The sequence below is a fragment of the Thamnophis elegans genome, chromosome 8 (assembly GCF_009769535.1).
Source record: "Thamnophis elegans isolate rThaEle1 chromosome 8, rThaEle1.pri, whole genome shotgun sequence".
Taxonomy (NCBI): domain Eukaryota; kingdom Metazoa; phylum Chordata; class Lepidosauria; order Squamata; family Colubridae; genus Thamnophis; species Thamnophis elegans.
The window spans coordinates 26,794,447-26,815,917 of NC_045548.1; the positions used below are offsets into that span (position 1 = coordinate 26,794,447).

Here is a 21,471-nt window from a genome sequence, read left to right on the forward strand (position 1 = left end):
ATGCAAATTTCAACCCATCCTGTTGCGCTTGTTCTATTACTTAGTCTTTTGCCTAAGTGCATACCCTGCACTTTCTCACGGTTGTTCATTGGAGTTAAATATTTTCCGATTCATACATGTCATGCCAGTACTACAACTTGTACTGCATCCTGCCTAATCTAAAAGCTCCGTAAACTTGGGTGTGTAACAGCTGAGTGCCACAGAAAGCTGAAGACTCAAGGCGTGCTTTAGCATTGCCCTGCCTGTCTCCAGACTACACTTATTCAGACAGGAGGTCTGAAGCAAGACTGTATTTGCAATCCTTAGTATGACTCCTTGTATAAAAGGAAAATCCTGGCTAGTTTAGACTGTTGAACTAGCCTTAAAATTAATGCCAGCACAACTTCCCTGCATATCTCACATCTGAATAAAAAGAATTTGAAGATTCTCTATCCAATTCACTCATTTCCCTCTTCAGGCAAATGTCTGAGATATATTCTCCAACAGCAGGAATACTTTGCAGAACCAGACATTTGATTTTTCTGAGATGTCAAAAGATAATCATGAAGAATTATTGTTTATCTTATTGGGTTTTTTTAAATCGTATTTTGCAATTCTGAACAAGCATTGAGGCCCTAGAAAATTAATTTCTAGTCAGTACTTTCAGTAACTGGAGTTAGGAGCATCCTGCATTCAAAATAAATTACCTTGCTCTTGCTCGGATTGACTCCATGTGAAGGGAGGGTAGAGTTGACATAGGACTAGATGGAACGGAGTCACTTCTCCTTACTTGCAAGTGATCCTAGTTTGGTGAATTATGCATGCAATATTTGTAACAATATTGTATAAATATATATACATATTTTGTAAATCAACCTTTCTTATATGCTTTTTCAATTGTTGCAATTCTGAATCTCACAATTCTTCCTTTTTATTGTAGGGTAATCAACCATGACTACAGAATCTGGTTCAGACTCTGAATCCAAAGATCAGGATCAAGAGCAGAAAGAAACATCTGGTGAACAAGAAAAAGCAACCCAAGAACAGCAGTCACAGCAAGCGAAGGAAGAGCACCAGAATGCATTAGAACAGTTTTCCAGTGTTGCAGCCCATAGCACTCCGGTAAAAAAGGAACAGGCAAGTTATTTAGGGAATCGTCTTTCCTCTAACCTAATGTGTTAGAGATAAGGATTATTATAGTAACAACTGTTATAAATAATAAATATTACAGCAGCATCGTTTTGAGCTGGAGTAGCCTTCCATGACAGTTTTATAGAAATGATATTCGAGCTCATTTGGAGAGTATTTTGCAGGGAGAGAGGTAGCACATTGTCACTCACAGAAATCAAAATGGATTCTAGAAAACTATAACAAAACAGGCTCAGTGGGTTTTTTTTTCTTTTAAGGCTATTTTATTAAAAGTATATAATTACAATAAAGCATGTTGTAGAAATGAACCAAATTATGTTAAAAGTTTTAAATTTATTTCAGACACATATTGGGGGGTAATGAGTCCAGTTTGTCTGTTCTCCAAAATTGCTCTTTTCGGTTCATTGCTGTTATGAAAAGGAGAGGATCTCCAATATATAACATATTTAGATTTGCTGTTAGATTTTACTTGTATCTTTTATTCCATTTTACTGGAGTGACTAAAGTAAAGTATTTGCTGAAATTAGTATGAATTTATTTTTTTATGATGTAACACAAATGCCAATGAGACTAAGGTTAGGTCTTAGTTCCTCAGTCATGGAAGTTTACTACAGTGACTAGTGTCAGTATCAGAAACTGTCAGCAAAAACATTTCACAGGAGATGTGCTGTATATACTGCGTTGAGCTTCTGAATAAAGGACAGGATATACATCTAAATTCAAAGGATTGCTTATAAATGTTTTTTTTACTAAAGAATGTGCAATGAAAACTTTCCATGAGCTGAATAAATATGTTGGCATATCCAACTGTTTCATTCTACTTGGAGGGCCTGTAAATTCACACATCTGGGTTCCCATAGTGCCCTGCAGAGCCTATGCAGAGTTTCAGGAATGAGGAAAGTAAAGGTCTTTTTGCTTGAAAGGGACATCATTCATGCTACATTTCATGTTGAATGTAGGCCAGCATATACACTGTGTGTTTTGTGTGTGTGCGTGTGCATGCATGCACAGACAATAGGATGCTAATTGCTGAACACACACATTCTCTACACACACACTTATTTTCAGCAATTGGTATCCTACTGTCTGCAATGTTAATAGTTGATATGTTAAAAACAGCCTTTAAATGTTCAAATGTATAGCTAAAATATGTAAAATTGTTCTGGATTAAGAACACAAAATTTACGGAAGGAATTGTCACCAAGACATAAACATTTCCATTGTTGCTTCAAATTATTTTAATCAGGAAATGTTTGTTTGATATTCTTAATCCTTTGGCCAGATCTTCAGATTACATCCAAATCTTTCAAAAAGGGTCCAGTATCATTGGAAGAACATGAATATATAATGAATGTGTTGTCTTTCTGTGATAACTTTGTTGTGGGTAAACTTCATGAACAAGATTGTCAGGCCTCTGTAGGAAGATGAACTTCATGTGAAAATATTTTACTGTATAAAAAAAGTCTTGGATAGTTTTGGTATCTGCTCTAACAGTTCTTGATTTGTTCTTTCTGGTGTTGTTCTTTTTGATGCACAGTAGATATAAATGTAAGATAAATCTGTGGTAGTGTAACCCAAAAAATTATAGAACTTTTTTTCCCTCTTGCTTAGCTATTTGTAAAAGTTAGTATCTATCCATTACTTTCTCATGAATGAAGTTGGTATTTATGCTTGACCTAAATGTTTTCCAGAATAGAAAAATAGTTTTCTTATTTATTTTTAATATATTTTAACAGAGGAATATAATTCTTGGAAGCATGTTACAATGACTGAGGCATTTGTAGAAACAATTAGTGATGAAAGTCAGTAGTGTAGGTTGCAGGCCTAGTTTGAAGTCATTTCAGACCAAAATAGGTATTTATTCTCCTATCATTAAAAACAAATTAACTTATAAAGTTTTAACTGAATTATTTCTGTAGTTCCTCTACTTTTAAATAAGTTTGTTACCTAGTGGTAGAAAAACCATCTATATATAAAGTCATTATTAAAAAAATACTGCTGGTACTGAAAAGCAATTGCTTGGTATGGTAGCGTATTTTGGGACTATTACAATATCTGGGATTTCAGAAAAAGGAACATGTTTAACAATCATTGCAGTGTTGGATCTTTTTCTATTCAGGTTATTTGACTTTCTTTTTAAACTACCTACTCTATTGCAATTTCCTTCAGCACTTTCCTCTTTTAAAAAAAGCTACACAACAGCAGAGTAGCAGTTTTATTAACCCAAAAAGCTTCACAAATTACTGAAATAAGTGATTTATCTCTTTTCCAATATAATTTATATGCTTATTTTAAAATGGGTTCTGAATAGACTTCTACAAAGGAATGCCTGGTTATGCTACATGATTCTGAAAGCCTGCTCTGATTGCCCATTTTTATTCTGAAACTTGAATTTAATTTTCCTGTTTCTAGGCCACCAACAAAGAACGTGAAGTAGCTGCTGCCGTGGCAAAGCAGCTGGAATATCAGCAATTTGAAGACGACAAACTCTCCCAAAAATCATCCTCAAGCAAACTCTCCCCCTCTCCTTTAAAGATTGTGAAAAAACCAAAAAATATGCAGTGCAAAGTAATCCTTCTGGATGGTTCCGAATATGGCTGTGAAGTAGAGGTAAAAATGTAAAAAGTGGAACTTCTATAGATAGGTTTATGCACATAATGTTAAATTAGGTGAGATAGATGTATACAATTGATGTGTGATTTCACTGAAATTTCCTTTAAATATATATATATATATATATATATAATATATATATATAGATAGATAGATAGATAGATAGATAGATAGATAGATAGATAGATAGATAGATAGATAGATAGATAGATAGATAGATAGATAGGGAGGGAGGGAGGGAGGGAGGGAGGGAGGGAGAGAGAGAGAGAGAGAGAGCCTCTCTAAATAACAATATTTTTCAAACTATAAACGCATTCCTCCCCAAAGTGGGTGGAAATGTCCTGTGTCTTATAGAAAGAATATTACGATGGGGAGAGGGGGGATTGATAAACTGTTCTAGGGTGGGGTTTGCTGCAAATAGGCTGCGGCAGTGGCGCACAGGTGGAGGCAGAGGCAGATTTTTTTGTTTTCCTCCTCTAAAGGAAGGGGAGGAGTGCATCTCCTCTAAAGGAAGGGGAGGAGTGCGTCTTATAGTCTGAAAAATATGGTTCTTGATTAATCGGGTAAACGTAAAAAAAGTGGAAACAAGAGTAGAAAGGAGAAATATTCTCTTTCATAAAGTCTTATGTAATTACATAATTTGGTAGTTTAGATTTTCACTTAGAAATATAACATTTATATTCCTTTATATACCTTTATATACCTTTATAAATAAAAGGTAACAATAGCACCTCATTAGTATTCATTAGCTGTGTCTTATTGAAGGCTGCAGTATAATGGGCTTCACTCAGTCATAAAGTTTTTTAAAAAAAATACATAATAATGTCTGACAATAGTTTGTTTTGTACTCTATATTTGGACTATTAGCTATAGATTTGAATAGGATATTCCCTTTCAAGAGGCTTGTCCGAGATGGAACGGCAATAAATTGATCAAAGAACTGGAGTATTTTATTTGTAAGCAAAATTACTGTTCAGAATTCCTTAGCTTATGAAATAAGATATCCTAGAAATTATATTCTTCAATAAATAAATTCTTGTAAGAACCATTAGTTAAATTAATTGGCCCTTGATTGGAACAATCAATGCATACTTGATTTAGAGCATTTGTTGTCACAAGGTAATAGGATTACTTAAAAAAAAAAATCAATGGAGACCAAGGCCAAGAATAGTATGATAATGTCATAAGACTTCCAAATTTATAACCAACGTTCTACTGTGTTGTCCTGGTTGCTATGCCCAATTTCCACCAAGTGGCTCAATTTGTGGTCGCAGAAGTTAAGGAGCTGTCCAGCAGAATATTATTTGAGATGATCAAAATAGCAGGGAGCTGTCCAATGAAAACAAGGAACACAAATATCTGACATTATACTTTCAGTGTTATACACTTTTATGTGGGTGGCTGTGTTGATCTGTCCATTCTAGATTGTCTTTAAGCACTGATCCTGTACTACCAGAAAACATTTCTCAAGAAAATAAGTCAAGTCATTGTTTTTGTGCTAACAGATAGCTGGATCTTAAATTCTGCATTTCCTGTTAAATTTGCTGCCACTATTCATCCTGGAAGTAATTTTGATGGATCTCAGTCTGAAGGAACTCCACATATATAAAAGAAATGGCACAATGTACCAAATCTGCATCATTTTATTACATCTGAAGCTGAACGCATTCTTAAAAAAATATAATACTAGAACACTTGTCAATACTGTAGGCAACATAGGCCTCTTCCTTTATGGAAGAAAAGAGGAGACCTTACTGCAATTTAGAGGTTTATATTAAAAAGGAAAGTGTTTAACTTCTGTTATCTTGCCTGTTTACTGGAACAGTAATCCACAGTTTCTTCCTTAATATGTTTGGGATTACCTGTCTATCTCAGGATGCCAAATTTAAAAATATTTCATATTGGATTGAGCTGGGGATTCTAATTTTTTCCACTTTAAATAAAGTAGCTGTTACATCCAGCAACTATTATAGATTTGTCATTGTAGTTCATATCTGCATCATGATGAGTAGGCATTTGTCACAATTTTCTGTCAGTAACATCTTTGAATTCTTACCAACTCCTGCTTAAGTCATCAGTGATAGTTATCTAATCATCTTGTTTCCTATCGGCCTTTTTTTTGTTGATTCATTATCAGTGCTTCCAGTAAACAGTTTTATTTCATCTGGTAATGAATAATCTGTTTGCAACAATTTTCTGCCGTATCAGTTTTTCTTTGTTCAGTCTTTTTCATGGTACACTTCTGCTATATGTTACAACTTGGGAAACTATGGCCTTGACAATACATACTTGTGTTGTCAAGGTGACATCTCTGCACTTAATGTTTTGTCTATTTTACAGCTATTGTCATTTTTGTCATAAGTGGTAGATGTTTATTTCATGGTTAGAGTCATTATGCCTTCATTTTTGAGCCAATGAATTGCTACTGCAATGTCTTTTCCATCTATTTGCATTATATTATTATCCATATTAATATAAATCTTATGGTGTGTTTTTTTAAAAAAATATTGAGCAGCGGTTTCACTCCTGGCAAAAAATTTCTTAATCTTCCTTTCTTCCAGCTTTAAAAGCATATCTTAAGTTCCTATTTCTCCCAACAAGTTTAATTCCAATTTTTATTTCTGCTAACCCTCATTATATATGCTGCATATAAGCTAAATAAATAAGAAGACCATTTACCATCTTAATACTCTATTTTTCAGTTTTGAACCATTTATCTGTGCTGTATTCTGTTCCATCTGTTGATTTTTGGCAATGAAACGTATTCTTCTATAGGCTAATAAGATGGCATGGTACATTCATGTTTTTAAGGATGATTCTTTTGTTTATGTTTCTTTGAGTCACTGTTGGCTCTTGGTGATTCATTCAACGAATCCCTGCAGTTCTTTTAGCAAGATTTCATATGTGGTTTGCCTACAGCTGAGTGAATAACTGCCCAAAGACACCAGTTGATTTCATGCCTATGGCAAGTCTAGAACTTTTTCCCCCCTATATGCAATTTCTATTCTGATGCCTTAACCACTACACCAATGGTCTACAACGAGTCAATAACCTTCAAATAATCAATAAAGCAGGAATCAAAATATTTGTGGAACTGCTTACTTTTTCCATTAAACAGTAGATTTCAACAGTGTGATCTTCTGACTCGTAAGAGCCTGTTTATATACTTGACTTTGCCATTCCATACGTAGTTGAAATGTGGCTTGCCAAACGTTAAGCATTATTTTATTAGCATGTAAGATAATTGTTTGGTAGTTAAATCGTTCTTTATCACTTCCCTGCCTGCCTGCTTTCCATCCATCCATCAATTAATCTTTTTTGGTCACCTGGATCATTAGACCACTGTTACCTCCATATTTGCTTTGAAATTGTTTGTAGCCTTTTAATTGCATTATAAGATTTTAAAAATACACACACATACACAAAATAAATATTGGATTGTGTTTTCTGTATTTTTAAGAGTTACCCTGTCAGGTTCTTTAGAGCATTTTTAAAAAAGTAGTTTCTGTTTGACTTTTTAGAAGTGTATTTAAATGGACTGCTGTGATCTTAAAAAGGCAATTAACATACAAACATTATCAGTACACCCAGAAGCACTTTTGCTGGAATAGATGGTTATTTGTCATTTGATGTTCTGAATATTAAACATAGCTTTTTCAAAGTACTTTCCAGGTTGAATGTGTATGCATAGAGGCTGGGATTGGTGTTCAATTATTGTTGCTAGTCTCATTAAATCATTTTGGAGAATGAACTGAATATGCACGTTAGAAATTATTCATTTCAATTAATTCTCACCTTTTAAAAGAGCATGTAATTCTGTTTCCCATCTCGCTTATCCTCTGCTTCTTCCTATAAACACATGTAGAGTGCTCTATCAACTGCTTTCTACATTTTTTCCCCCCTATATGCTACAAGAATAAAAGACTGCCTGGAAAACAGATTTAGAAACTCATTGGAAATGAGTGAAAGCTATCACAGAACTAGATCACATTAAAGATAGAGAGGCAGTGGTTTGTAATATGGGAGGTTGAGACCCAGGAGACAAATACTGATTTAGGGATTGTAATAATTGCCCTCAGGATTGAAATGATGACTTCTAGGAACAGAATGTCAATTCAATTCCAACACTTGAATTTATTTGACTTATTAGCAAGCTAATAACCTGCATAGTGATCAATTGCTTTTCCTACTAAAGGCATATTAATAGCTATTATTTTCACTGAGACTACTCAGTGAAAATTAGAATGCTTAGAACAAGAGTTCTAATTTGAGCTGATTTCAAAGTCAGTCTTATCACAATCACAGCTTTAATAAGAATTGGTATCCCTTTATTGAATATTTGTTTGGCTGTTTGCTTAGCTTACTACTGGCTTTTTCAGTTTGTTACAACAAATTGTTGCATTTCTTAATGATTGTTCCACTTAACTGCTTGTTTTGCACTGCAGTCACCTAATTTTTAGGTGACTGCAGTGACCTATTTTTAAGAGCTAAGCTTATCATAGCATGACACAATAAATAATTCCCATCACAAAGAATATGGCGAATAATAAGCAACTTCTTAAGCTACTACTGTATGCTATGCATTTCTTACTACAGTATAGCTGCTCTTGATAGAGAGAAATGAAGATGAAATATTGTATACAGGTGATATAACTGTTGCAATCCAAAGGAGAAAGTATTCAGTTTTGCATCATTTCTATGCAGATTTATTTAAGAATATCTATTTGCATAACTCCTTTCTCATTTTTTAAATTACTATCCAGTTTCGTGTAAATTACTATTGTGCAATAGGCATTTACATTTTATTATGTTCCTCTCTGCCCTGTAATTTTCTATAGTAAGCTATAGTAAGCTACTTGAGGGACCATCTCATCCCCCTGGGATTGGCCTGCCCCAGACATGCTGACAGAAGAGGCATGCTGAGGGCCTCATCAGCCAGAGTCCAGGAGAAAGAATGTTAGTCTTTACGTGAATGGGTCTTTCCAGTAGATATGGCGGGAGGGGCTGTAGCTGGGTTTGTCAAAGCCTGATTGGTCCAAAGACTGAGGGAAATTTCTTTGAGTATCCGCCCTTCCCCGTTGGTTCCCAGTTTCCTCAAGGTCGAATGACGAGCACTGTAAGATACAACAGAAAAACAGACCACTCGACCGCCCTCCACCCCTCCTGACTAGCTACATATTGCTGAAGTAGGGAGGGATGTAGCCCCTCCCGCCACTCTACTGAAAAGACACGTTCAGGTAAGGACCAACGTTCTTTTTCCAGTAGAGATGACGGGAGGGGTTACAGCTGGGATGTACCCACGTTAGGTCCCAGGAAGGGAAATTAAGACCCTGGGGAAGGGGCGGCCGTCACCTGCTGGAGAACCCTGCATCCAAAGGATGCCTCCGCCAATGCAAAAATATCCAGACGATAGTGCCGGATAAAAGAAGTTGAGGATGACCAGGTGGCTGCCCGACAAAAATCCTCGAATGGGGCTCTGGTGGCCCACGCTGCTATAGTGGCGGTGCTCCGTGTGGAGTGGGCCATGATCCCCAAAGGAGGAGATTGACCTGAGGCTTCATAGGCAGCTATATTGGCCTGCCTTAACCACCTGCCAATTGTGGCAGAGGAGACCCTGGCCCCCAGAGAACCGGATTGAAAGGAAATGAAAAGAGCCTCAGAGTGACTAAAGGGCGATGTGCGCCTTAGATAAACGTGCAGCGCGCGGCAGACATCTAGCTGATGCCAAAGGTGTTCCCTCTCATGAGAGGGATCTGAGCAAAAATTAGGGAGAATGACCTCCTGTGCTCTATGGAAAGGGGAATTGACCTTCGGGAGGAAGGTCCAGACGAAGAACCACCCTATCCTGATGGAATTGGCAGAGGTCATCTTTGGATGACAGAGCTCCCAGTTCGGATATCCGCCTAGCAGATGTCATGGCGATAAGGAACGCTACCTTTAGGGATAGAAATCTCAAGTGTACCATTCTTAATGGTTTGAATGGAGTCCCTGTCAGGGCCCTGAGGATTAAGGGTAGATCCCATGTGGGGAACCGATGAACCGGGGGCGGTTGGAGGTTAGCTGCTCCCTTTAGGAATCTCTTGACTAGGGGAAGCTGAGATAGAGGGAAATAGCAATAGCAATAGCAGTTAGACTTATATACCGCTTCATAGGGCTTTCAGCCCTCTCTAAGCGGTTTACAGAGTCAGCATATCGCCCCCACAGTCTGGGTCCTCATTTCACCCACCTCGGAAGGATGGAAGGCTGAGTCAACCTTGAGCCGGTGAGATTAGAACCGCTGAACTGCAGATAACAGTCAGCTGAAGTGGCCTGTAGTACTGCACCCTAACCACTGCGCCAACTCGGCTCTTGCATAGTTATCTCCAGCAAGGACCGAGGACAGGACCGCTACTTGGCGGCAAAGGTACTATGGGACAGGCCCTCCTCCAAAACCTTCTGTAAAAATTCGAGAACTTGGGCAACCGAAGCCTTGGCTGGAGAAATATCGAACCTCTTGCACCATTTGACGACCGACGACCGTGTGGAATTGTAAATTTGTGTGGTTGATGGGCGCCTGGAAGCTTCAATAGTTGTTATGACCTTGGCTGACAGGTTTGCATCCTTCAAGTGCCAGGCGGTCATGTGGAGCCACTGGGGCTCCAGATGGATTAGGACCCCCTAGCACAGGGCAATGTCCTGCTGCGGAATCCTCCATGGGGGAGATATGGTCAGTTGGACAAGGTCCACAAACCAAGGCCATCTGGGCCAATATGACACTAGCAGGATGATGTGTGCCCTTTCTACCACTATTTTCCTCAGGGTCCCGGGGATTAGTGGGAGAGGGGGGAAAGCATAAAGTAGGCATCACGGCCATCTGCTCCTGAGGGCATCTGTCCCTTCTGCGCTCCAGGCCGAAAAGCGGGAGAAGAACTGCAGCAGTTGTGTGTTTGCTGGGGTCGTGAAAAAGCGCCCCAGCATTGTGCTGAAACGATGGCAGATTCTTCAGAACAGCTCAGGTAGCGGCTGCCACTCGCCATGGTTGACTGTTGCGTGGCTCAGCCTGTCGGCCTGATGGTTGGCTGTGCCCGAGATGTGCTCTGATGTTATTGATGTAAGGTGCTTCTCTGTCCAGGAGCCGAATTTCAGGGCCTCCAGTCATGGGCACTTGGAATGTGTGTCCCCCTGACGGTTTATGTGGGCCTTTGTGGCTACATTGTCTGTCAGGAGGAGCACATGTCAATCGACAATTGAGTCCTTAAAGTGAAGGAGGGCCAGGCGAGCTGTCTTCAGCTCCAGCCAGTTGATGTTGTGGCGCAGGTCTGAGATTGTCCAATGACCCTCCTCCAGCTTGGAGTTCATCAGGGCCGGCCAACCATATAAGCTTGTGTCCGTTGTGATCATAACTCGATCCAGCTCCCAGAATTTCAACCAGCACCATAGGGTCGGAGACAGCCACCACCACAGGGATAGTTGTACCAGTGACAGGGAGATGGTCCTTAAGGAGTTGCTCATGCGTTGTCGGTGATAGGGAATGAGCACCTACTGCAGTGGCCGGGACTGAAGACGGGCCCAGGGCACTATCCCTATGCATGACACCATCTTGGCCAGCAAGTGGGCCAAGGTCAGGATGGAAGCTGACCAATTTGCGCGAACTTGGCGTGCCAGCAACTGGAGATTGACGAGGCATTCTGAGGAAAGCTGAACCAGTCCCTCAACTGAGTCTATTATCGCCCCCAGCTGTTGGAGCCGTGGTGCGACTGTTGGGGTTGCGGCGCGATTTTCCAGCTGCCGTACACATTGAAGTGCCTGCAGTCATTCACCTTTGCTGCTCCGATGGAGTCTGTCACCCCCACACACCCAGGGACCAGACAGAACTCCTCAAGGCCCAGAGGTAGAAGAGAAATGCCAGAGTGGTCTCCTACCTACTCATGAGACAATAAATATGGTCTCTGTGGCCAGTAGCACAACAATTTGGAAAAGCCAATCAATCAAAATAATCAATTTTGACCAATTTAGAATAACAGCACAATTTCCTCGATTGGAGCGAAAGCCAGTGCTTGGACCAAAGACTGAGAGGAAACTAGGAGCCAATGGGGAAAGGAGGATACTTAAAGAATTTTCCCTCAGTCTTTGGACCAATCAGGCTTTGACAAACCCAGCTGTAGCCCTTCCCGCCATCTCTACTGGAAAAGAGCCATTTCTGCTGTTGTGCCTGGCCTTTGGAACATTTTGCCCCCCACCCCAAAGTGAGGTTGGCTTCAATCCTCCTGACCTTCCACAAGAGCTTAAAGACCTGTCCCTCCCAATTAAGAATTATTAATATAGACTTTTGAATTGAATTTAAATCATAGGCTTTAAATGAAATTATGAATTGCAAAACTACTGCAAGTTTCTGCAGTCTCTCAAACATTTCTGTAATACTGTTCCTTTAGATTTATTGAAAATTTGTGTGGTTTTCCAAGGGAACTTAATGATTCAGGAATGAGTCAGCATATTTTTCAGAATGTTGAGAGAGATATGAGCATGAAAAAATATCTAAACTAAATTGTTAGTTATAATAAAAATTAAAATTCAGATCAGTTTTATTTTTGTAAAGTATGGGAAAGAGCATTTATTAAAAATGCTAGTTGCGGTGATAAGAAGAAATATATTCACTAAGCAACAAGCCATCAACTTTTAAAAGGTAACAATTGTTGTATAATGACAGAGAGTGAGGTAATAAAATATGCTGTTATTTGTACCCACTTACATAAAGCTTATGTACTGAAAGGAAACTCAAATGGTTGAAGAGAGAAAAATATTCTAGTGTTAGAAAGAGGCTGCAGGAATAGTGTAATATAGACTGCTAGGAAAATGGAGGATCATTTAGTGATATGATGCCTCAATTGTCACATTAAGGTCTAACAATATGTCTCTTCTCTGTTGTCACTTGAAGTGATTACTGAAAACCAGGGTTTTCTGTGAATAAGTCCGACAGCAAACAAGCTTCCCGTGGGACCTAGTGGGCTTCAATATTACCTTGTTTCAGGGTAAGATAAAGGTTCCCCTCGCACATATGTGCTAGTCATTCCCACTCTAGGGGGTGGTGCTCATCTCCATTTTAAAGCAAGAGCCAGCTCTGTCATGTGGCCAGCATGACTAAATGCTGAAGGCGCACGGAACTTTTACCTTATCACCAAAGGTCGTCCCTATTTTTCTACTTGCATTTTTACATGCTTTTAAACTGCTAGGTTGGCAGAAGCTGGGGCAAGTAACGGGAGATCACTCTGTTACGTGACACTAGGGATTCGAACCGCCAAACTGCTGATCTTTCTGATCGACAAGCTCAGCATCTTAGCCATTGAGCCACCACGTCCCTTGTTTCAGGGTATGGGATAATCAATGCCCATCCAAACAGAGAAAAAGCCATGAGACAAAGTTGTTTTAGACAGGATCAGCAAGAAAGTTGCTTTTTTTTAGTGAGAACTTAACAAAAAGGATTATAAGTATACCATAAAACTACAATTAAAAAATAACCCACAGTACAGCAATCAACAATCATTATATGTCAACAAATAAATTCCAAGTCTTAAATTTCAGAAAAATCCCACACCAATAAATGTATAGTCTTGCTCACTTTAGAGCACATAAGGGACAGATGTTGTGGAAAATATTACATTCTGTCTGTGGTGGTTTGTTCTTTATTTAGAGATTGCATTTTTCATGGGTGAACTTATGGGATATAGGTACTTAAGGAAATTTACTCAAGAGACAACTAAAACATCTTTGGGGTATTAGAATAGGAAGCTTGCCTAAATTGGGTTCTTTTCTCCCAACTTGGGAACTTTTGCCTTGAGCTAGTTTGATGCCTCCAGCTCTTACACCTGAGTCTGCTACCTTATGTTTCATGACTATTATGGCTTTGGCCTTTAACAGTTCATTTATCAGCATTTTCATAAGAGTTGTAAGTAATTCTAGGAGACAATCTAAATCATTGAATCATAGGGACCTTCGAGGTCTTCTAGCCCAACCCTTTGCCCTCATAACATCTTGGACAAATGGAAAGCTCCAGAATGGAGCCTCAACAACTCAGAGAGCCAAGCTGTTCCACTTCTTAACATTTTTCAATGTCAAGAAACTCCTCCTTAATTTCTAGGCTGGATCTCGCCATGACAAACTTCCTCCCATTGCTTCTTGTCCTACCCTCAGGTGCTGGGGAAAATAAATTAACACCCTCTTCTCTGTGGCAGCCCTTCATGTCTTAGAACACTGTTATTATGTCTTCCCTCATTCTTATTTTCGTTAAACTAAAACAGAGTTGCATCAGCATTTATTTAGATTGTGACTAGAACTGGACCACAGTATTTAGTGCAGTATAAAGCAGTATTATCACTTCCCTTCCCTATTTTGATGCTATCCCTTCATATTCTTTCCTCTTCTAGACTACTGATATCAGCAGATCAGAGACTTTCTGTCTCCAGTTCCCACATTTTTTAGATAGGGAGCAAAAAGTAAGCAGTTAAACAGATAACAATAAGTCAAGAGGATCTTGCTTGACCTTTTCAAGCCAAAGGTTCATTAAAATGATGAATATTTAGATATGCATTAACAGGATCATGCTAAGCTTATTAAGGGATGGTACAGAAGTAGTTACATGGAAGTCATTGGGCAGGTACCAAAATATTAGCAATGCATCAAATTGCTGTAACCAATGAATGAATTCTGCTTATTGTTGTTTCAAGTAAAACATTAAAAAGTTATTGCCTGAAAGAGGAGGCTGAGTGGTCAAGTATTTATGCACATAAACAGTACTTTTCCTACTTCACCTTTCCGGCTCAGAATGTATTTGGGTGGACACACGGGCCCAACAAATTGCTGGTTTTTCTTGCTAACACTACTGGCATGCAGGATTGGGTGATGAAACTCAAACATGACTGAGGTATTCTCTTTTTGAACATGATCTACTGACAAACTTAACAGGCTTCATTTTGGACATGCTGGCAATATGGGGATGTTTCAATGAGAGAAGGATTCATTTAGAATCTCTCTGGATGAGAGCCATTCAACCTTTTGCAAATCAGCCACTGCCTTTTCACAGTATAGAAATGACTGAGGGAGAAAATGGCTGACACCAGAGGAGGAATTCCTCTCTGGAAATGTGTGCAGCTGGATTTAGGGTCTGGCACCAGCCAAGGCCTTATGGTAGGGTACAGGTTGTAGTGATTGATATCTTGGTATCTCTTTTGGCCTTCAGAGGCCATGCTCCATGGGTTTCTGCTGTGAAACCCTGTTCATAAATCTGGGCTTGCAGCATCGGGCCCCGGCAAATTGTTAACTTTCCAGCTGACAGTATTTTTGAGCCCAACCAGGAGAGAATGCCCTTTTTGTATCCAAAACAGCAGGGGACTGGGTGGATCTGATTCTGTGTGCCTCAACCACATTTTGATTGGCGCAGCTTTTCCTTGGTGCCCAGAGACCATTATCATAATTTCCAGGAATCTTGGAACAAAACTGATACTTCCAAATAGAGACTTTCCTTTGCCCAATTAAACCCACAATAAAAATGGACAGAGGTTCCAGAAATAAACTTTAAAAGACAGAAGTAAAGATCTGAAGTATTCTGAGGCTTCTGGACATAGTAAAAGGATTAAGGCAATATCTTTAGGGATGGGGTGGAATCATTTTCAATACCTGGGGTGCAGGAAACCCTCTAACAAAGAAATGCCTTATTTAGAGCCAAGGTGGCGCAGTGGTTAAATGCAGCACTGCAGGCTACTGCTAGATCAGCAGGTCAGCGGTTCAAATCTCACCGGCTCAGGGTTGACTCAGCCTTCCATCCTTCCGAGGTGGGTAAAATGAGGACCCAGATTGTTGGGGGCAATATGCTGACTCTCTGTAAACCGCTTAGAGAGGCCTGAAAGGCCTATGAAGCGGTATATAAGTCTACTGCTATTGCTATATTGCTATTATTATTGTCTAGATGATTGGCCATATTATTCTCTAGATCAGGGGTGTCAAACTGGACCGAATCAGCATTGTGGTTCTCATTCACTGGCCGGTGGTGAGAGACGGAATGGATGCCTCCTGCAGCACCCTGCTGACAAAACAGGGTGCAGGGCCCCAGTGTGCTGCCCCATTTTCTGCCTGGATGGCCTCCTACAGCACTTTATCAACCCCACACGGCCTTTTTTTGGCTGGCAGAGTGCTGCAGGAGGCCAGGGAGGCCGAAAACGGACCACAGTGGATGCCTGTGGTTAAGCTTAATAAAAATCTCTTTTAGAGTGTCCAATTTGTTGTTAACTGCAGTCAGAAGCTTGATAATGTGGTTTTGCCATCAGTAGGCATTTTCTTGTTGTGAAGTCAGTAATACTGGTGGCACTGTAATTAAAGTACAGTATTGCAGGCTGACTCTGGCCACAGCATGAAGTTTGATCCCGATGGGGCTCAAGGTTGACTCAAGGTTGCACACCTCTGATGAGGTGTGTAAAATGAGGACTCAGGATGTTGGGAGCAAAGCACAAATAATCCTTCTACATTGTAAACTGCTCAGAGAGTGCTGTAAACCACTACATGCGGGTATATATAAGCCTAAAATGCTATTGCTATGGTACTGCTATTTTTGTTTTTTAAATCCTCATTCCTTTGTTAGGTAAGCTTTGCAGCATCTGGACAAATTGAAGAGATGATAAAAATATCAGTCTGCATTAAAAATAATAAAAAGGGAGATTTCCAGCAGAAGAAAACTAAAAGATGAAAACAAAATGAGATGAAGTAAAAACAGAAGAGCTAGTTAAAAATTAAAAGAGGCTTTAGAGTAGCTGCTGCCTCTTTTTTACAATACATTGTAAAAAGGAGTGATATACCTATTTGTTGTCAGTAACCGGATATTTACTTAATAGATCTTATTCAAAGTCAAGTAAATTAAGAGTGGAAAATTTGCTGTGGAAACTATATAAACATATTCTTGTTTAATTATTACATTATATTGTATTCGCATACTTACTGTAAGTTCTTGAAAATAATTTTAATTTCTGCCTACTGAATTAGATTCTTAGAAAGATTAGAGTAAATATTGGAGGATGCAGACAATTGGGAAGGTTAATATTGTGTACCAGCAATATAGGACATAATTGTATTTCTCTGTGAAGAATATATATTGCTATTAAAGTGTAAAGCAGCATGATTTCATGTAACATTTAACTTAAAAACTAACTTTAGTTTTAAGATGTAAACACATAATATTACTTAAATTGCATTTTCAGAAATGAAATGAAAAGATAAAGATATTTTCATAATATTGTTGCAGTGTATCAGCATCTTGAATTGGGATAACTAGAATAAGCTATTTATATTATAAATATACGCCCCACCAAAGGAAAAATAAATGTGGTCCCTGGAATAAATAAAAATATATTAAGCCTAATATTGCTTAATGAGTTCTACATTTTATAGAACATTTTTTAAAGTGTAGGGTGTTCAAGGATATGATAGCTTGAAACTTATTCTGAATTTTTCCCCTGATTCTAGAAGCGGTCAAAGGGCCAGATTCTTTTTGACAAAGTATGTGAGCACCTGAACCTCTTGGAAAAAGATTATTTTGGACTCACTTACAGAGATATGGAAAACCAGAAGGTAAAATTAATCATTTATTGCAGGAAATCATGAGATGGCATGGGGTCAAATATATTTAATTCAAGAATAAGCAGCTATAGAATGAGACCAGTGCTTTGCTTAAGAATAATTAAAACTCCTATAACAATTTAAGTAATACTCTCTAAAATATTCAAAGCAATTATTACATCTGGTTTTGATATTTTTGAGACTTAAGGAAAACACACGTTTAGTGTCCTATTGTATGTTCTTGAAGATAGGTGAAAATTTTTAAAAAGTTAAAAAGTTAAAAAGACAGTTACTGATTAATACAATATTAATGTAACATCTCATTCATCTTTTTTTTAATTCCCCCTCCTCAAAATTTCCATTACTTTGATAATTCTTTTAAATTGGTCCTAACATTCATTATTGAAATATTTATGATGGAGCGTAAGAAAGAAAAAATATCTGAAATACATTTACAGATGCCCAAATTACTTGCAAGCTATATTTGATTGAACATACAACTGCTTTTATTATAGTAGTTAAGCTCAGAAAGTCCGAACTGGATTGGCTGTGCTGTCAGCCCCATGTTTAGAATGGATTTGATATGTTTATCCATCTATCAAATCTTTCAGGACCTGGGATACGCAGATATTGTTTTCTGATTGTCATAGGATGTAAACTGTTCCAAATAAAGCTGCCTTTTGCAATTGACTGCTGGTGATTTTGCCAATGCCAGTGGTGTTCAAGTGGTGTTCCAGATGTTTTGGAATTGCACTCAAGGCACCTATTACTATTAGTATTACCTTTCTCTTCTTTTGCCACAATCATTCTACTTTTATTTATAGGTATTTTATATTTTGTTATTTTCTCCAGTTCTTTCTCCTCTATTCTGCTATTTTCAGATGTTACAGTGCATTTTTATTACTGGCATATAAGTATATCCATCGACTTGGTTTGTAGTAGTTATAAAAATAATTTGAATACTAAAGTATAAAATGAAACATTATTGCAAGATTAATCACTATATCTAGATTATAGCTAAGAAGCTGGAATTAAGAAAATTGGAACTTGTTTAGTCTTATGATATGAATTGGAGACATATCAGCTCTTATACTTGTTCTTTGTTAAAACCATAAAGTGGTTTGACCAAAGTAATTAAGCACTTCAGGATTTTACCATTCAATTGAAACATTTAACTAGGCTTACCTGCTCCACACTCACTCAGTTTGTAAAGAGTTTCATATTAATTCAATTTTAATACTGTACTTGTTACTTAACATGATTTATCAAAGTGTGTGCACACCTAATTTAAATATTTAAAATCTTTCTTTTCAGAATTGGTTGGATCCAGCTAAGGAAATTAAAAAGCAGATCCGAAGTAAGTTTTGGTCAGTCATTTATCAGAGGTAGATTCTACAGTTTTAAAAATACCATTTAATAATAATTCAGTAATAACGGTGATGGTGATGATGTATGCTACCCAACTCTCAACAACTCAATCAATAAAATGCTGAAATTAAAGATAAAAGATCACAAGAGCAATGACCGGTCTCATTTCCAAAGTCCTGGGAGAAAAGTCTGGTTGCTACAACTCTTTGAAACAACAGCAGAGGGGAAACTATTTTGGATCGGTGAGGGGAACCTCATTTCAGAAGGCAGACACTGTTACAGAGAAGTATTTCCAGGGTTCCAGTAGATGACAGTATTTAATTGAAGGAGCCTGAACTGCACAAACTACACAGAATCAAACTGGCTGAGCAGATACTATGGAAAACAATAGGTATCACAAATAACCAAGCCATGTGCTATTTAGATAACTAAGAATATTTTTAACTTTGCATAAAATATTTGAATATATTTAAAATAAAATATTTTAAAACTTTGCATAAAATATTTGAATATATTTAAGATGAGATATTATTAGCCTTAATACCCACTATTCAAGATTAGTACAGTATTGTGCATATATGACGGTGGTAGTTAAGAAAAGAACTACTGTACCAAAACCTCTATACTATATTAAGTTCTAGAGAGATTATTATGCTAGGTTTTATGAATCACGTCCCATTTCTGTAAAATTATACAGTTTCCCTGTTTAGCAACCATTCAAACTTACCATAGCATTGAAAAAATAGTTTTACTGGTCCTCAAATTTGTGACTGTCACAGTGTCTTTATGGTGTGAGCTTCATAGACAGCTTCTGACAAGGAAAGGCTATGAAGAAGCTTGCAGTAAATCACAGATCGCAGTCTGTTGCACTTAATGACTATGGATGATTTGCTTAATGACAGCAGCAGAAATAATGTAAGTTCAGCACAATCGTGTGATGTTTCATTTAATAAACATGTTTTGACAAGCTGTCAGACCCAGTTGTCCTCATTAATTGAAGACCACCTGTGCAATATAAATAACACAATTTTGAAGGTGCTGTAAAATTTACTTTTGTTGCAAAAAAAAATAGCATAACACTTATGGTGCTATATGTAGGAACGTGTGTAGACACAAAGTTATATGTAGTGGTATAGAAACACAATGTTGATGATATATCTTTACAGTATATGCACTTAATATGTGATTTAACCCTACCTTTGTGCTTGTTTATTTGGAAACTTTTTAAAAAAAATGCCAAAGATGTGATTATTCTTTCAGTATCATGCAAAGGAAATTTTAACAAATTAGCAGTTATATAGGTGGTTTTTGATCTACAGACATTTGTTCAGTGAAGTTAAAATGGGGATGAACAAATAGCGTTTATGACTAGTCCTTGGAGTTCTGGTCATCCCAGCATCCTTTCTATTACCATTCCATAACTTAACATAGTTATTCTGAAGCAATATACAATTCATCTAGTCTGAGGAATGCCCAGATATTTAACTTGGTTCTCAATTTTAAAACCAATTTTCTTTGAAGTCCATTGGTCATTTAAAGTTATCATCTAGAATCCAATTAAAAAATTATCACCAGAAAGGTACCACTAAAGAGACTTCTATATTTCTTCAGCTTTTTCTTGTACTTTTCTTGTACTTTCCATCTAAACATTGTTATTTGTGAAGATAATCTATCAAGATTAAACAGGGGACTTTAAATATAGAGCTACCATGCCATTAATACTTGTGGTTTAATATTGTATTTATGAATGTAAAAGAATTTTAAACAGAATAATATCTAGGTGATCAAGTGAAAGAGGTAATAGCGTTTTCTATGTTTGAATACTGTACAGATACAAGCATCGGTGTTTATCTCAGTAAGTTAGTTATCTTCAGGTAGAATTCAACTTTTGAGGCTTCCATGGAGTAAATATTAGCCATCTTGATCTGTCTTCATTGGTGCAATATGCATAAACAAGTGCATTTTGCAGTAAGCATTATCTATCGGAAATTAAAATAAAGTTTCTGTTTTCATACAGGCTTATTTATTGCATGATGAAACTAGAGATGCTTTTAAAATGTTAAGATTTCTATAAAGAAAAGTCTTCTGTGAGAAACAAAGTAATTATTTTTTTGGCATGACAGAGGCTACAGAGGCTCCTTCTATGCAACCCTTAACACCTTTTGCAGATGTATTAAAACTTTATGAGTTTATTGATTTTAAAAAAAACGCTGACAAGCTACATAAGATTGCTTGGTGGGCAGAATAGGGTATAGGCCTGATTTAAAGGATGGAAACTTTGTAGAACAAAAGTAATATATGTTACACTTTCAGAATTTCCATAAGGCCTGTTCCTTGAAGCATACCAAGGTATAAGAGAGCAGGCTGTCTGAAAATTGGCTAGCACCTCGGCTGATGGTGCTCTTCCCCTTTAGGACCTGTCCCTAGTCAGCCTGGTTGCCCAGCAGCTATAAAAGCAAAACAGAAATCAGCTGGCTATGGTGGGTGTTGTTGTGGAATGGCTTCTGTCATATTATGGGAAGGAGATAATTTCTGTGACTCTGAAAATAGATAATTCGAAGCAGCCTGAACCTGAGAGCAGGAATAGTCTACTACTAATACTAGGAGCAGTGGTAGACCTGGTAAGAGTGTGGAAAGGAACTGGGACTACTACCCATTGGGTCTGCTTGTGTGTGGGTTGCCTAGAGGCCAAGGAGGCTAGTGTGGGCCTTCTGGGGGTTTGGGAGCCCACTGCATTTGTATATAGCTAAAGGAACCTGTGATACAAGGCTTTAATAATAGAAC

General features: G+C 37.9%; 1 protein-coding gene across 1 annotated transcript in view; it reads left to right on the plus strand.

Moving 5' to 3' along the window:
- Nucleotides 1-21,471, plus strand: part of EPB41L3 (erythrocyte membrane protein band 4.1 like 3) — a 95,354-nt gene that overhangs the window by 28,176 nt on the left and 45,707 nt on the right. Inside the window, exons 2-5 of the mRNA XM_032223316.1 lie at nucleotides 920-1,116; nucleotides 3,541-3,738; nucleotides 17,227-17,331; nucleotides 18,634-18,676. Of these exons, the coding sequence (XP_032079207.1) occupies nucleotides 931-1,116; nucleotides 3,541-3,738; nucleotides 17,227-17,331; nucleotides 18,634-18,676 (532 nt within the window). The 5' untranslated portion in view covers nucleotides 920-930. The remainder of the gene's footprint in view (nucleotides 1-919; nucleotides 1,117-3,540; nucleotides 3,739-17,226; nucleotides 17,332-18,633; nucleotides 18,677-21,471) is intronic.